The 18,542-nt window shown below is 35.3% G+C and overlaps 1 protein-coding gene across 48 annotated transcripts in view; it reads right to left on the bottom strand.

The window, feature by feature from the left end:
- Nucleotides 1–7,878: 7,878 nt before the first annotated feature.
- The window catches only part of LOC125874619 (transcriptional corepressor SEUSS), a 52,720-nt gene continuing 42,056 nt past the window's right edge, over nt 7,879–18,542 (bottom strand). For 27 of the 48 annotated variants that reach the window (XM_049555568.1, XM_049555566.1, XM_049555545.1 and 24 more), the window contains 4 exons: nt 15,355–15,452; nt 14,106–14,199; nt 10,776–10,845; nt 7,879–9,547 (listed from right to left, as the gene is read on the bottom strand). In XM_049555568.1, coding sequence (XP_049411525.1) covers nt 8,526–9,547; nt 10,776–10,845; nt 14,106–14,199; nt 15,355–15,452 — 1,284 coding nt within the window. In that variant the 3' untranslated portion in view covers nt 7,879–8,525. The remainder of the gene's footprint in view (nt 9,548–10,775; nt 10,846–14,105; nt 14,200–15,354; nt 15,453–18,542) is intronic. The other 21 variants (XM_049555569.1, XM_049555554.1, XM_049555538.1 and 18 more) reach the window with 7 other exon arrangements.

Genomic DNA, 18,542 nt, shown 5'->3' with positions numbered 1-18,542 from the left:
ATCATGAGGTGGTGTGTTCTGTGTATAGCCCCTTTTATGGATTTTACTTTTGAGTGTATATGTATGTGTTTCATGCTTTCTCCATGCTTGTTTCCTTTTAACAATTTGGTGTCAATTTCTTGTTTCTCAATCTAATGTTGATTAACTCTCTGCTTGGGTTTCTTGTTACTGTTTAAATCTTTGACATTGATGAGTGTAAATTATTTGTCGGATGAGCAGCAACTCATTTTGTCCTCACAAAGGTCATGAGCATACTAGCTACTGCAAATTAGTTGTCATATTATTCAAATCATTTATTTGTTTAGCTTTGCTTGAGATGTGTTTAGTCACAGTCCCTTGGATGCATTATTGTTTCGTAATTGGTGAATCTTGTTATCGTTTAGAACTATGGTTTTGAGATGTTAATATTGAGTACTAATCCTCACCATCATTTTTTGTTGCTTGTGATACTATCGGAGTCCTCTTGGACTCCTATCTTCTTCTCCATATTCCGGATGGATCATAAAGGCCCACATCCACTTGTTTCTCTTTCGAGTCAGCCTCATTGCCAATAGAGAAGCAGGTGAACAAGTTGAAGGCAGTACAAGTGGCTGAAAGTAGGATTTTCGGTGTCCGAAAACCCCAAAAAGAGGTTGATATACCCGTTGTATACACTAGTATACAGTCGAATATACAATATAAAGGTTACAAAAATGTGAGAATACAGGTTTGAAGAAGAAATACAGGTCAAAAGCTAATATATATGAATGATGCATAAATACGGCCCGTATACAGTGGTATACATAGAATGTATATGCAGATTTTCCAAAGGGAAATAGGCCCAAAAGCCTTTAAAAAAATTCCAACAGGTTCAGGTAGCAGAAAAAATGGGCCAAAGCCCAATGAAATAAGGGCAAATTACAGAAATCACATACTTTTAAGGATAAATTACAATTTATCCCTTAAAAATTTATAATTACAAAAATCCCTCATTTTTGTGCATCAGATTAGTGTATCAGCGCTTATATTATTGTATCTCGCGCATCAGATTAATGTATCAGCGCTTATATTATTGTATCTCGTGCATGTATCAACAATTATATAGCTCTGATACATTAATCTGATGCGCGAGATACAATAATATAAGCGCTGATACATTAATCTGATGCACGAAAATGAGGGATTTTGGAGATTTGTAAAACTTATAAGGGATAATGGTAATAAGTAAACTAAAATGTGGGATTTCTGTAATTTTTCCATGAAATAATCAACATGGAGAGTCCAAATAAGGCCAAACCCTTGTTTTTGGGTAATTCTTAATATTATGATAGGTTCAACAAAGTTTGAATTTGGGCCAAAGTCCTTATTTGGACTAATTTTTTAGAGTTAGGATAGGTGGGCCAAAGGCCCAACTTAGCTGAATTTGGGCAAATGGCCCAAGTTCAAACATTCTCTCATTTTTCCTCTTTATTTATTGTATAACTTACATAAATCCCATAGTGTAAAACCTAAATTACCTTCTATCCCTATTATTTTTCTAATTACATAAATTCCATGTTTTTTAGGCATTTCGGATACATAATTAAGGATCCGGATACATTTTTGTTGATACATTATGTATCAATCTGTTGCACTTATTAAGGGAAAAAAACTGAAAAATAAAATTAAGATCTCATAGTATCCATCTGTTGCACTAATTAAAGGGGAGAAAATTTTGAAAATCAAATTAAAATCCCATAAATTGCGCTATTCCATGCCAAATTATTGTCAAGAATTCAATCATATAGTGTTACAAATCAAAAAAATCAAAATTTAAATTTCTTCTTGCTCATCGTTCTCTCTATTTCATAAAAAAGATTGTTGAAATTTTGGATAAGTAAGGTGAGTTATGAAGGATACAAAAGTGATAGAATTGTTGTTGGACAAACAATGTGAATCTTCAAGTTTATCGAATATCCTTTCGATTTTGATTCAAGATGGTCGAAAATTTTGAGATTCAAAATTATTTTCCGGTTCATTGAAGATCCTTTCAGTTTTGATTCAAAATTGTTGAAAATTTTAAGTTTCAAAATTATTCTCCTAGTTCATTGAAGATCCTTTCAATTTTGATTCAAAATTATTGAAAATTTTGAGAAGATACATCATGAAGATCCTTTCAATTAAAATTGATAAGTGTTGTATTTCTGTTAGATACATTAAATAAGAAAGTGTTGCCCATAAGATTTTAGGTTTGAGATCAATACATTATTGTTTGGTAATTGTTATGTATCAGATACATTTAGTATAAATTTCAATTTACGTATCATAACTAAAAAATTAATGCATGATACATTATTATTTATGTATCTTATTTTGTTTTTGAGAGATACTATATTTTAAAATTAAAAAAATACATTATACATGTAATTGTTCCAAAATAGCTTCTTTTTTGTGTGTGATACATAACACAAAATTTATGTATCAAGTACATTTATATTGAACATGATAAACACTAATTGAAGATTCAACTACATTAGAGTTATGTATCAATACCTTAAATATGAACATTATACATTGCATAAAACGAAGGTTATTGTAGCAGTGATGTATCAGATCAATGATAACACTAACAAAGACTAATTTAAGACTCAAAATAAACAAGATACATTAAAAAATTGTATCTTTGATAATGATGGCCGTGCAATGACAAATCCAACCTTTTTTTTTTTGGACATTTTTCAATAGTAGATACATTAAAAGAAAATAAATATTTTTTAAGAAAATTTTTCAACGACGATATGCTTAACTAAAATTGCAAAGGTTCAATAAGATTTCAATAGGGGCAGGGAGCGGAGGTAATTTTATTTTTATTTTTTAAGATGAAAAAATTAAAAAAATAATAATAAAAAAAATCGGAAATTGAAGTGATGGAAAGAAATCTACCTCTTGAATAATTTGAAATCATTAATTGGAAATAGAAAATATTTGAAATTCAAAAATAGATTAATTGATGTAATTATGGAAAGATTTGTGGCGTGAAAAAAGGAAGGAAAATCATAGGTATGAGATTTCAAATTAATGTATCTGGAAAAGGGGATGATGGAAGGAAAATATGGAATTTTTTATATTTTTTGAAATGGTAGGGAAAATAAGAAAATATGATAATAAATGTTGTGTAGTTAAGTAATTTTTCCTTATTTATTTGTTATTGTATTGACTAACATTTTTTGTTTAACTTAATTAATTCCCAAAAGAAAGTCATTTCTCTTTTTATGTTCAAAATATATATATTTATTACTTAGCTTTATTTTTATTATTTGTCTTGCAACATATAAATTATTCCTCTTAGAAGGTTTCCCTTTAGTTATTCCCCTAAAAAAAAGAATTAATATCTCAGAAGGTCACTCAACTATGCACTTTTCTCTCAGAAAGTCACTCAACTATGCACTTCTTTCTCAGAAAGTCGCTCAACTTTGAATTTTAACTCAAAAGTCACTCAACTATCCACTTTTTCCTCAGAAAGTCACTCAATATATTTAATTATTTTTTAATTAAAATTTGTTGATATTAATTGTTTATATAACAAATAAAAAATTTAAAAAAATAAAAAATACCATTTAAACCATTTAGTGATCCACCCACCTAACCCAACCCATTAAAAAATATAATATGATCCATTTTATTTTGCCTTTAATCCTAAATATGACCTTACCTACTGTGTAATTTTCAGTGCCATTTTAAATGCCATATTATATTTAGGATAATATGACCTTGCATTTTAAATGTCATATTATATTTAATTCCATCTGATGTGTAATTATACCTGCCAGACACAGTAGGTAAGGTCATATTTGAACACAGATTATTTTTGGTATGCATTAAAAATAATCATATAATGCATATTATATTTTTTAAATGGCACTGAAAATTACACAGTAGGAGAAAGAGAGGGAATAATTTTCAGCAGGTAAGGTCATATTTAGGATTAAAGGCAAAATAAAATGGGTCATATTATATTTTTTAATGGGTCGGATTAGGTGGGTGGATCACTAAATGGTTTAAATGGTATTTTTATTTTTATTTTAAATTTTGATTTGTTATATAAACAATTAATATTAGCAAATTTTAATTAAAAACCAATTAAATAAATTGAGTGACTTTCTGAGAAAAGAGTGGATAGTTGAGTGACTTTTGAGTTAAAATTCAAAGTTGAGTGACTTTCTAAGAAAGAAGTGCATAGTTGAGTGGCTTTTGAGTGAAAATTGAAAGTTTAGTGACTTTCTGAGAAAAGAGTGCATAGTTGAGTGACCTTTTGAGGTATTAACTCAAAAAAAAAATGAGTTTTCTTACTTAGCTAATATTTTTCAAGTTAGTCAAATATTTTAGTCAAATCGTTGGTCAACCGCAAGTTAGCGGACATTCCGAGGGCCTAACACCTTTTCGGAATGTAAATTAAAGTTCGAACCCCTTTAAATTTCAAATGATTTTATTTTGTTTAAATCTTTTGAAAAAAAATATATAAGTTTTCTTAATTTCTTTAAAAAATTAAGTGGCGAACCTATTTGAAAAATCGATTTCTCTTCAAGTCATAAGTTTAGTCAATTTTTCAAAACAAGTCTTTTTTTCGAGTAAAACAGTTGAAAAACCTCTCCAAGAAATCAAATTAGGCCAAGTTGTGTAAGAGTAAGGGTAGAAATTGGCCTACTTAGAGAATTTCCACAAAGAATTAATGTGGAAATGGGAAAAAAAATACAAGATAGATTATAAACAAGTGGATACAGATAAAATATGATTATGTTCCCAAGTATATTGTAAGAGATGCAAACTACAAGGTCATAGTGGAAAAGATTATTTTGTTATTCACCCTGAACTATACCCAAAGAAGGAAGATTTAATGGGATAGAATAAGAAGACTGAACAAAGGGGAGAAGATGACCCAAGTATACAAAAGATTGGGTACTCCGATAAAATAAATAGGAGTAATAATAAAACACATGATAAGGGAGGAACAGAGTTGTTTATATGGAATGGCAATGATGTACAACCAATTAACATATAAGAAGAAAACACATCACGAGCATTGAAGACAACATAGAACTATAAAAAGGGAATGCAGAACTAAAGATTACGTACAGACACTAATACTACAAAGGCGATCATAAATTAATTTTGACAAAGAGTTAGCACTAGGAAAAGAAGCTAAGGAAGAACAACTGAGTACAGAACAAATAGAGCTTCTAAGAGACCAAAAAGAGGAGAAAACCATTGAGCTTATCGCCAAGACAAAATAAAAATTTACATGAAATTGTTGATTTTGCTCACCATGTGAATAATATAATAGTGCTCTTATAGAAATGAGATACAATTCACATGGTGGAATGGGAGGATTGTATATTTAAGAGACTATACTAACCGAGAACTCTTGAATATCTTACGATCCGGTGCAGTTCAACATTTGGGTCACACCATTCTCCATTACATGTGGTGTGCAAAACGGAGAAAGATCTTATCACAAAGCATTTGAACTTCTGGACACTCCTTCATGAGAATTTGTTGCTAATCCTTTTTTACATAGCTTTATGCAAAGATGAACAAGGCACTAATGGAGTGGAGCAAAGAAACTTTTGGCAATATATTTATAAGAATTTCCACCCTAGAAGTAGAAGACTCAAGGAAATCCAATTTGACATCAGGACGACAACTTAGAATAGGGAAGAACTGAAGAGATATCTTAAAATAGAGGAAGAATTTTGAGAAGGAATGAAAAGATGGAGATAGAAATAGTCATTCTTATGTAAAATGAAAAAGTATCATGAAACTGATGAAAGAGTTTTGAGAGCAGAATAACCAGACTGATTTTGCAAATTAAATATCCCAATAGTAATTACACAAGAAAAAAAAATATTATCTTAGCAGATCTACCTAACATGGAGGAGGTCAAGAATGAATGCGGTCTTTGGCTTAATGGACCAGATGCTGGTCAGGGGATCAGGATGTGACCAATGTGGTTAAACCATTTTTCTGCGGGCAGGAGATTCCAAGATATATAACAAAGGCACTAAGGCAACTTGGTTTCTCACAAGTTCTAATTGATATAGTGTGGAGGCTTATTTCAAATAATTGTTACTCAGTGTCAGTAAATGGACAGCCACCTCATTTATTCAAATCGAGTAGACGTCGGAGACTTCCTTCCTTTCACCTACATTATTCATTATATACTGTTAATAAGCTCAATGAAGATGATAACTTGAAGGTATCTATCAATCAATCATTTATCATATGCTGATGATACTATCTTATTCTATTCTGCAGATCCTTATTCAATGAAGGAGATGATCGACAACTGTTCATGTCAAATGGTAAATAATGCTAAAAGCTCATCATAAAATGTCAGTTTGCTATCAACAATACAATCAGGAGAAGAACAGGAATGAGAAAAGTACATGTAAAAATAATTTGAAGATCTGGTAAAAAAAGTAATGAAGAGTGTAATGTCATGGCAAAATAATTTCTTTTCCTTTGGAAGCAAGTATGTTTTAATTGCTCATGTATTACAATATATACCGAGAAACAGTACTTGAGAAACTATAAGCCGAGACTACATCATTGTATGGTTAGGTGGGGGAAGCCAGTCACAGGCACAATCAAGATCAACACAGATGGAGCAAGCCAAGGCCCAAGTTCCTATGGTTTTTGTCTAAGGAATGACAGAGGAGATCTTACCTATGCACAAGCTGGGCAAATAGGAGAAACTACGAGTCCGGTCCCAGAAATTACAGCAGAGCATAAGGTTATGAGCTATTGCTACAGACATGGAATTCAAGATGCTAAGATAGAGACAGACTCAATGGTACTCAAGAATATTCTTGCAGGTATTTGGAAACCACCATGGGAGGTTATACTACAAATAGAGGAAACAAGGCACATGATGAAAAATGTGCATGTTGGAGTAAACACATTTTCAGAGAAGCAAATAAATTTGCAGATTATATGACAAGTCTAGCCTTTGGACATGAAGATACTATACAAATTCGTAATTTTTCAAGAACTAACTATGATGGGGGGAAGCTTATCAATTCAGACAATTCTGGAGTTCCATACATCAGAAATAAGAGTAGAAGAATTCACAACATTCATCACAATGAGGGCATATAAGAAATACAGCAAAGGAAGATAAATCAAACCAGAGAGCCATCAAAATCCAGAAGCAATAAATGAATTCAAGGTCTTTTCCATACCCAACAGAGAGAGAGTGGTCAGCAAAATTCAAAACGAGAGGAGTTGAGGTCATCAAAGAAGCACAGTGAATGGAGAAGAAAACAAAGGCCATCAGGAGCATCCTCAAGCACAGATCTATTCAAGGAACACAACAACACAGCTCCAGCGGTACAAAGAAATGAAGGAACAACCATGAAAAAGGGTGAAAAACCTCAACTATCCTAAAGATGGAAGAGGAGCAAACAAAAAATAGTTTTGACTTATAAATTGGATTTGGGACCGTTATTTTGAACTGTCATACTTTGAGTTTTTGTCTTTTTAATTCAAATAAATAAGTGACCCATCTGGGTTTAATTCATTTTAAAAAAAAAAAAAAAAGTGCACCGTATGCAAAGGGTTTCCAGCACGCCGGAATGTGTTGCAAGAGCACCCTATCCAAATGAATCATAATCATATATTGAGATTCTCTTCATGACTAGCATTGAAGCATCCTTACAGTAGCACGACCTCCCCTCACAGTTCAATAAAGAAAAATAAGGCCACTCCAGAAAGCTAAAAACAACTCACAGATGCAGCCCATCACGAGTTTGATTTTTTCTAGCAAAAACATGAGCAACGCGCTCTTTCTACTTTGTCAAGCAACTAGAAGAAACATCAGTCTGAGTTAAAAACAAACTAGCATTTCCTAATCAACAGATCAATAGAAATACTTCAAATTATGCCCCTATGAAAATTCCAGTGCTAAATCAATTTCTTCCTTCACATATACTCCACACTAATGGATTTAATTTAATTCTTTCCCAAGCCTCGTCCTATTTTTTTTTCCCGTCAAGCCACTCCAAATAAGCCTAACAGAAAGACAAGTAGAAAGGAGAGAAGAAATGATGACTGCACCAGTGTCAACTCTAGCAACTCCTAGAACTTCTACAACAGAATCCCAACTATATACAACCGCAAGCTCTGGAGTGGTGGTGGAGATGCATCACAATAGGGGCAATAGCTCAATCGCTACGTAGTTAACAAATGCCTCCACATGGTATAAATAGATTGAATGCAGCGGTCCATTAGCCAAGTCGCTCCCTGAAGGTCCCATTCAAGGAGCAGCTGTGATAAACCAGGCAAAATCAAGTTAGAAGAGAGTGCAATCTCAGATGAGATAACATTTCAGCTGTTAAGATGCCACGCTATACGTAGTCCTACCCACTCAAATCAGTACAGAAGGGGCAAGCTTTGAAGCCACTTCTGCTTCAGCAACCACGGCTACTCTGATCATGCGAGGCAAACTCATCAAACTATCTTTGCAGCACATGCAGCAGAACATAGACTAATAATTGCCAACTTGAACCTTTTTAAGGAGATGTTTTCCAGTCAAACTGAAGGTTGTTAAAACCATTGACTGCTTCTAGACCACTAAGCAGTTGGTTTCCCAGATCTTGTTGCTGTTGACTCATGTTGCGTTCTCTCGCCATTGTCATGCCCCCTAACCCATTCATGGATGAAGGGATATTACCCAATGCAGCTCGCATTCCATTAACCATTGCAGCTTGGCCCAGTCCATTGTTCATACTCCCAAATCCAGCACCAACACCTGTACTGTTAGCATTGGCTGTCCCATTCCTAACAAGGCAATTGCTTCCATTGAGAAGAGAATTATTACTTGTTGCCAACATCCCATGTCCATTTTTTATATCATTACCAATAGTACCATTACCTACCATGCCACCGCCACCGAGCTGTGAAGACATCATCATTTCATGTATAATCTTTTGTACAGAACTCTGAGAGTCATGAGCATCCACGTCATTTGAATGGGCTGGTTGCTGCATTGATATTTTGGGGGAATTTGCAGAGTTCATGTGTTGCACTGATGATAAGCCACTGTGTGAAGCTTGTGGTGTATTGTTGGATGACGATGGTGTTGGAGATTGGAATTGAGAAGAGTTGGGTTGAGACTGAGGCATTGTACTTGAAGAATTGGGTGAAGGCATTTGGACAGTATTTCCCGAGTAGGTACTACTTCCACCATTCATTGGATTTTGTTGCCTGGAGTTCATGGAATTTTGGTGCAGTAATCCAACAACAGTACCGCTAGACGAAGTAGCAGGTACTCGGTTCACAGAGTTGTGTACATTCGACATACCATTGCTCAAAGGTAGTGGTGGTACACCAGGCTGTGAAGTCGTTTCATGGTTAGAGCTACTGACTGTTTGATGTGTATGTTGCTGCTGCTGTTGTTGCTGCTGTGGATGTTGCTGCTGCTGCTGTTGATGTTGCTGCTGCTGTGGCTGCTGAGTCTGATCCTCAGTTGATTGAACTGGACCTTGTACTCCAGCTGAAGCGCCGTTCCTACGAGGAAACTTAGCCAAGCTCTCTGGAAAATTAAGAGTTGGGCACAATGTGAACTGTAAGAATCACATGTAAAACATAAACGCCAGGAAAGATAATCAATAGTACATGAAAATGAAAAAGTTCATCACGCGCTAGTTGAATATCTACTCCAAATTATCAATTTAGCACACACAAAAATGGTCTGCTAACATACACATCACAGGTTGACAGGATAACACTGGGCCAGACATTAAAATTGATTGATTAATGATAAGTTGAGCTCTCACTCATTTAGCCCCACAAATTAAATTTTGTTCGATTACCATTTGAACTTCATGAATGTTGGGGAAACACTTCCTCACTTATCCGGTCTTCTGGGATTTAAATGTCACAGCAAACTCCAAAGCACTAAGATATAAAATACCAAATCCTCATTATCGACAAAGACTAAACACCAAATCCAGAATGCCACTAGGAATAGTGATATATTGCAGGGCAAAAGAGGGAATTATAAGAAATTCAGAGAGAAAACTGTGCTACTGGATCAATGAGCACCAGAGAGAAAATTAACTGAACATTTGTCCAACATAAAAGTGAGCCTTAGTTTGCAAGAGTTGAGTGCCCTACTCTCTAGTCCCCCACATTCATGCATATTGCGAGGTTCAAGTTATTACATGACAGTTATATTACCAACAAAGTTGACTAAAGATGCAACAGAATCTGCTTTGTCCCATGGGTTCTCTACTCAGATGCGATGGTTTCTATTTTCCATCCCCGGAAGCAATTTCACGGTAAAACCAAACTTGGAGCAACAGCAGTCTACCACACATCTCGTGGTGTACCACCTTTCCCATTGAACCAAAGCCCTGGGACACCTTTAAATGACAATCAGATGCCTCGTGATTGTGAAAATAGGACATAACGGAAGGGGAAAAAATCTTATAGAGACAATATCAATTAGCTGGCAATATGCCACGTTAGTAGGCTTCTTTAGTTCCGCTATTTCCTTTTCCTTGAGCAGAGGGTATATCGGAAACCGCCTCTCTACATCCCAAGGTAGGGGGGTTGAGGTCTGTGTTTGCTCTACCTTCCCCAGATCCCACTTGTGAAATTACACTAGGTATTTTGTTGTTGTTGTACAAAACACAAACTCTCAGGAAAACAACCCCACCTATCCTCCTATTTTAATGAGTCATTGGTCTGTCATAAGGTCATTAAATTTGAACTGTGATAAAATGAACTAATAGAAAGGTTAAGTAGATATAACTTACCCATGGGTCCGGTTCCTGTCTCCCTGCTATAGTCGATCAAATCTTTCATGCTATTAACCACTTCCGATATCTGCAATCCACGAAGAACACAACATATCCATAGTTAATCACAAGCCTCTTTTAATTGAACAAATATTATAAAACAAGCAAAATATCATTTGACCAGATGTTATCACACAAAAGTAGTAACAGCTTTATATTTGGTTTCAAAATTAAAATACTTGCAAATAAATAATCTGAATTAGAGGATCCTAAAACCAAAAAAACTTGACTTCCTGCTAAACCAAAAAACCTTGACTTCCTGCTAGAACAACATAAATGAAGTCAATTTCTGAAAGAAAGTGAAATGACCCGATTCTCCGTTACTTAAATGCATCTCGTGCGGAGTCCCAAAAATTCCTGAAATACGGTGCCAAATTAAAATTTGGGGCACATGACGAAATCATTTAAATTTGAAACTGATCCGGGATGACGTCAGTCCACCGTAGCAAGAAGCCTCCCGCTATGCAGCGTCCTGACAGAATCAGACCCTAATTAAGCGGTGTCATTTATTTTACCTCCCACTTTCCAGGGAGAAACCAGACGAGCATTACTCCCAAAATCTCCCTAAGCCACTCGATTCCTGAGAACAATGGAGGAGAGGATTTTCAGTGCAAAGAAGGTTAAAACCCCAGGAATTTCCAGTCCACGTTCGTCAAGATTCACCCCAAGGATCCGAAAGCTTGCATTCAATGTTCTTCCGCAGTTGTTTGACGCCCAGGTAGACTAGGTTTTCTTAACTAAGTAGTTAGATCTGTTTTCACTTGGATAATATCTTGTAGATTGTTGGGAGATTTCATGCACAGGCCTTCGGGAACATAGTCTGAATGGTTGAATGTATGGTTAGCTATGGTTAGGCTGGTGATGGACTTGATTAGTTATTGTTGGCATATTGATGGTTGCCGGGTGTAATCCTAGGGGATAATTGGGTGGTCGGATTGTGATCAAGAGCTATTCGGGAAGAAATTATCTCACATAGGTAATGGTTGTTTATTCCGTTTATGCTATATGTGCTTGTTAATTGCTTCAATAGTAATGCATGCATGTATATGATTAGGGAAATTGTGATCAAGAGCTATTCGGGAAGAAATTATCAATTGCTTGCCATAAATGTGTTACTTGAATGTACAAGTGTGGTCGCTATTGTGTGTGGATGTTGGATCGGTACAGCGCCAGCACGTATACCTACACATATATTATTGAATCAAGTATCATGCCGATACATATATTATTATTGGATCGGGTACCACACCGATACATATATCATATATTATTATAACATAAAAGCATTTGAGTCGCATCTCTTCGGTCTTTTAAGTTTTAGATACTGCAATGGACGTTCTTGGTTGAATGTACCATCAGTCTTAAGACTTGATAGTACAGTCATAGCAATATGGACATGATGCAATTCGACTTGCATGTGTTAAGCATATTGTCTGAGTAGCATGATGTTCACTTCTTAGCGCTTAGGCCACTACCTAAAAGTAAGTTTTTCGCTCTTTTCCTCTTACATAACAACGATAGAGGAGTACCACGTCGGTACACTAAATATTTGTGTGGGGATTCCATGAAGAGAACCAGGTTTACTTCTTTGTGATGAGATGGTTATGGGTTGGTCCGTGAGACGGCAATTGTGTTTTAGGTATCACTTATTGGTCCTTGAGTGGCCAGGTTGGGTTATTGAAATGCTGGGTGACCTTTGTGCAGACCGATATAGCAAGTTAAACGGGGTAGAAGATAATTAGGGAATCCTAGTGGTTCGAGTATTGGGATGGTGTGATGAATGAGGTGTGATGTGTGGAGAATGCTAAGTAGGGATGAAGACATGGAGTCCGGGCTATTTTCCAATTGTGGGTATAATTGTATATCTCTGTTTTTATAAGGGTGATTGTTTGTTCATGTTTCCGTACAATTGGGGCGATGTAAGGTAAGGAGTTGGCATGAGAGCTTGAGGGGAAATAGTAAATTGAGTAACAAAATTAATAATGACTAATGTATAGAAGGGGTTAGGTTACGATCGAATGTGTGGGTGGAATGACTTGGTGCCCGTTTGGATTGACTTATTTTAGGTGCTTTTAAGCCAAAATAGTTTTTAAGTAGTTTTGAAGTGTTTGGGTAAAGTTAAAAAGTGCTTATAAGCACTTATTTTAAAGCCAAAATAACAAAAATAAGCCAAAAATCATAAGTTAGAAATCCTAACTTATGGCTTTTGGCTTATAAGTCATAAGCCAAAAGCCAATCCAAACAGGCCCTTAGAGGTTGAAGTTGGAGCAAAAGGAGATGGATGACTTAAGGTGACTTGTGTGAATCCTAAACATGTTGTTTTATTTCCTAACCTTTATTTATCTGCATTATATTATGTGGTGGATTTGGGTCAACCGATGATGCCTACCCGTATGTATTGTTTGTATTGATACTACTCTTGCTATGTCATTTGGCGTGGTTTGGTACTTTTGTTGCTGCATACAGTAAAGTTTCTTAGGTGAAGACGATGATGATCTCCGACAACTTTTATTACTCTTTCCTTATGGTGGGAGCAGTGTCTCATTTTCTTTTATACATTGTACTCTCTTAGTAACTCTTGTACCTGTTTAGACTAGTTCCTTGGGGGGATTTTTCGATTGTTTGTAAAAAGATATTCTTTATATTCGATGTTTCATGATGATTTCAAAGTATTAAAGAGATTTACTATGTCTTTACAAACTTCGGCATTGTAGTTTTAAATTGGGTGGTAAGGATTCTCCTAGCTAGATGTTAGAGTAGATGCCCACCGGCTCGGTGGGCTGGCTCATGACAAGAAGATAAGAATTACCAACAGTAGGAACACATAACACCACATATTTGTATCCCAAGAAAAAAGCTGAAGCATTATACATGAGTTAACTATACGCATTATTAACAGGAATCTCAAAATCCACAACATTAACAACCATCTCTAACCTGCTGGCTGTTAAAAGAATTGAATTTGTCTCCGTTTTCAAGTCTGCTCTGAAAACAGCGGGACAACATATGGAAAGAAATGAACTGAAGACAGGTCGATAGAACTGACTTTTAAATCAGACATAAGGGGATCTCCAATCATATTCTCAATTTTACTCTCCCAATATAGAGTTCTCTATTTTTCCAGACAATCAACTCCAACCCAAATCTCTATTTTACTCTCTAACAATCACATTTAGTGATTCAATGGATACACGAGGACTATTTCCACTACTGAAACGAAACCTGGATAAGGGACAGAAAAGGGAGAGGGGGGGAGAGGAACTCTCTATGTCAGAACAAGGTACATACCTGTAGGCATCTCACATATCTCTTTGTATATCCTAAATCATTTACTAATGGAACTTCCAAAGCTTTTGCTAATTGACGAGCTGAAGCAACAAACCTGAGGCGCAATTCGAAGTCAAAATTACAAAACAACTCACACATCGAAAGCTAAATAAAGGAACACATGATGATAGCAGATACACAATCTTAATCAAATTTCAAGAATCAAGGAATCTCTAAACATAAGTTCACAACTGAATGCTTACATGGATCACTCATGACTTTTCCAAAGGGCATGCATATGTTTACATCCCTCGCCCCACTACCCACAGCTCCTGAGATTAATGTTATTCCATGGGAAGAAGATTTATTCCTCTCCCTTTTGTAGGTTCAGAGACCAGATGACATCCCTAGCTCCTATCCCCCCCCCCCACCCCCCACCCCCACACACACATGTCACCATAACACTGAAGCGAACTAATTGGAGAAGTTTGATGAGCATGAGAGGACTAGAATTTAAATCAACACACACGCAGGTCACAGTCAACATCCTCAACCCACACCCCAAAACCATGTTCAACTTTCAATTAAACAAAAAAAAATTGTATCAAAAGAAAGTAGACAGCCATGCACCTGAAAGCACACCATTGTGGTAATTTATTTATCAGCTAGACATTCCTAATCATGTTTCAAGAGCTTGAGCTTCTAAGGTTCAACAGTATGACAAATTGATCATACTCCATTACACTAAATTCTAAGCTACATCATCCAACAATGGTAGACAAGAAAATATGTACCCGGTAAATCACTGAATCAAATGACAGTAAGTTTCAGCTTTAAGAAAATTATTGGATTGCCAAAAGCTTACTAGGGCAACTCATTGGTAGAACATCTTACCTTAGCATCCAGAGGCTAACCTAAGCTAAGAAAGGCAACAGCACCAGTAAAGACCATCAAAGCTCAATGCCAAAAACAGAGCTGTATAAAATGTGAATTACAACTAAATCCTATCTCATCATCACTGCCCACTAATGACGGCGATCTAATAATTGGGCACAGCTAACCTCTTAATAAAAAGGGTTAGATATCCAAAATCGAAATTGCTAGGCAACAACGACCATTCAACAAAGTTAGTCTATTGCTAACCTCTTAAAAATGAGGGTTAGATATGCTAAATAGAAATTGTAAGGCAACAAAACCATCAAACAATGTTATGGAACATTGCCAACCCAATACTTAGAATAACCACCATAGTGTAAGTATCTGGACTTACATATTGCAATTATTCTGCAACTCAGAAACAGACGCACTAGATGAGGCATTTTGGGTGGCGGCCTGGTACTTTTGAGCTGCAGCACCAAGTTGACTAACCTGTACAGCAAATCAAAACAATAAAAGGCAAATCAGAAATGATTCAATAGCCCCTACCTTATATGCAACATCAACACTAAAAAGCTAAAACAACATCCAGCTAACGTATATGCTAAAACAACTAGATGCCACAGAAGTACAATCAAACGCAATAAATTTAGAACTACTTCAAAGAGACATCTAAAGTAGAAAACCTGATCCACTCACCGTCAATGTTATCAAAAGCACAAAAAGCTCTAAAGTTCATTGGTGCTTTAAGCGCAAAGCGTAAATAAAGTGTGGGCTTTATTGAGAAAAAGCACAAATGGAGAAAACATATATATAGAAATATTATTTATTTATTTATTCATTTTATATGACCGTGGTGTACGGACCAGCTTTCGCGCACCTCGACTAATCCCAGGGGATAACTGCCACCTCCAACTAGCAACATAACCGTTTGATTGAGTGTGGAAACATCCTCTTTCATTTTTTTCAACACCTTGTCTGACCCATCCACTTTATTTAGAATGCGTGCTAGCAAGTCTTGCGTACGAAAGAAGTAACTCTGTCCACCAAGGCTAGGAAGTTAAGAAGAATCACCTAGTGTTTTTTTGTCTCCACTGAGTTTTGAACCTGAGATCAATATTCTCACCCACTTCATTGACCACTAGGCCACACCCTTTGGGTGGTATATATATAGAGAGAGAGATAGATAAAATCAAGATTAATAATTATAAGAATGAATAAAAAATATATGGGCAAAGAAATTGATTGTTTTTACAATAAAGCAAAATATCAATGGGTTGCGTCGCCCCTTCAGGAAATGTTCATTCACAAGGAAAAATGTCTTATAGCCTTGATGACGACATTGAAGTGCACATTAAGTAAGGTGAAGTGCTCAACGCGTTTTGAGCCTTGCTTCAAGGCTTAAGTGCACCTTTGATAACACTGCTCAACATGCACAAGATCTCTTTAAAATAGTGTACTAACTGCCTAAAACGAGAAATATTTATACACACAGATGTATACAAGTATCAACTTCATATATGCGTACACACGCATGCACACACTTATATATAAGCTCTTCGATGGACCTAATGTGTGTACCAAAACATGAAAAATAGCATGACAAACCTACGATAGATTTTGCACAGACTCTTCAAAAATGTCAACAGGTTCGTGTCGAATTCTCCAAAAGCAGTGTATTTATGGAGATCCGATACGAGTGTGGCATCAAATTGAAGTGTCCGCACAACTTAGACCTACGGAACAAAAGTCAATAGATCTATTAAGATAGCATGCATAATTAGATGTCACCTCCAAATCAACGCTAAAATTGTTCGGTGGCACACATAGAGAGACTATTTGACCAAGCTGCTAAAAATTGTTTATTTTGAGAAGCATTTTCTTTAAAATAGCTTTCCCAAAAAAGTACTTCAGGAAAAGCAATTTGTGTTTGACTAGTTCATTTTTTTTTATAACCGAGAAATTCGTCTATGATCCGCCCTTTGGACCAATCACAGCCTTCTAAACTCGGTGGATAATGAGCCCGCCCCCTTAAATACCGGGCTTCGCTTTGCATGGTGTGGGGCTTGAACCTGCGACCTAACCCGCAAATCCTCCACCTTTTGCCACTCAAGCTGGGCCTTGGGGGCTGTTTGACTAGTTCGTTTTAAAGTGTTTATTTAGTATTTGATAAGCAAATTATGTTAGGTTAATCTTCCTAAACAAAAAATGTTTTTGAGTGTCAAATTACGAAATATCAATGCACGTTAAAGCGGGTACTGTTATTTAAGTAAAATAAGAAGACATTAAAATTTTCAATCAATCTAGTACATACAGATAATCAATGAAAATATTAAATATTAGTATAATATTAACATGATGATTTGAATATACAAAGAAACATCAAGCAATTATATATTAAATAATCATTCCTCAAATTGAATCACCATATATGGGGAATTTACCACAAAAATTAAGTAAAATCATTCATACAACAAAAATTCACTACGATATATGAAGCATATTAGTAATTAATAATATTACTCTTTTTTAACAAATAGATAAATAAAAGACAAAAAAAACTCTTACATGAAATGCATGGATACTATACTAAAAGTCAAAAGGAAATGGGATATTCTAACACTAGTCAATTATTTTCTTCTATTTTTAAAAGAAAAGGAAATGGTTGTTCAATAATAAAATAGTAATAACTTAATGAGGGGATATGCTTGATAAGTATGTATTTATGGGGATATTTTTGTTTGAAAATAAATATTTTGCTACTTCCACCTTTTTCAAGAAGCAGAAATTTTAGCATGTTCCCAACAACAGAAAAACTGATTTTGCTGCTACTTAAAAGCACTTTTACTTATTGGCCGAACACTTCAAATTTCAAAACAAGTGCTTTTGACCTCCAAGAAGCTTGCCCAAACAGGCACTAATTTATTTAAGTAACTCATAATACAAAGATAATAGTTAAAGCATGAATCATTTACTTGGTTATTCGACAATGAGTTTTTATCATATGCATTTATCAGATCCTAGTTCACTATACACACACTTAAAAGCAGGAAAATAAAATGAAAAAACTGAAGATAGTGCAGCTCTAGGGGAAAATTAATGAGTTTTGGGTTAACCGATTCAAATCTAGCTTTTGTTTTTCTTTTCTTTATTTTAAATTAAGTTGTAGCAAATATGGCGCCAAAAGTTCTTCACCCCGTACTTACTGCACATTGACAACCTTGGAAGCTAACACCGAAAACCAGGAACTTAACTATTATAGCATATTTAATTAAATGTCTCTTGGAAATCCAGACGTTAACATTATTAGATAGAAAACATAGAATTTCTTTCCACTGATAGCAAACATAGAATTTTTAAGTGAATCATCAGCATGCAACAATCACATTTAAAGCTTACTTCAGTCCATGTTTCTTTACTTTGTCACTTGAAGTTGAATTTCTAACATTTGTTTTCTTTTTTGTAGCACACTTTTATCATATAGTACTTCACTATAATACAGGCATAAAAGCCAAAACAGAAAGATAACAATATGAAGGTCATGAAATGAATTCGGGGTTTACTAGCTTAAATCTAGCTTTC

This window comes from Solanum stenotomum, chromosome 8, assembly GCF_019186545.1.
Source record: "Solanum stenotomum isolate F172 chromosome 8, ASM1918654v1, whole genome shotgun sequence".
NCBI classification, from domain to species: domain Eukaryota; kingdom Viridiplantae; phylum Streptophyta; class Magnoliopsida; order Solanales; family Solanaceae; genus Solanum; species Solanum stenotomum.
This window is presented reverse-complemented; position numbering and strand designations above follow the sequence as displayed.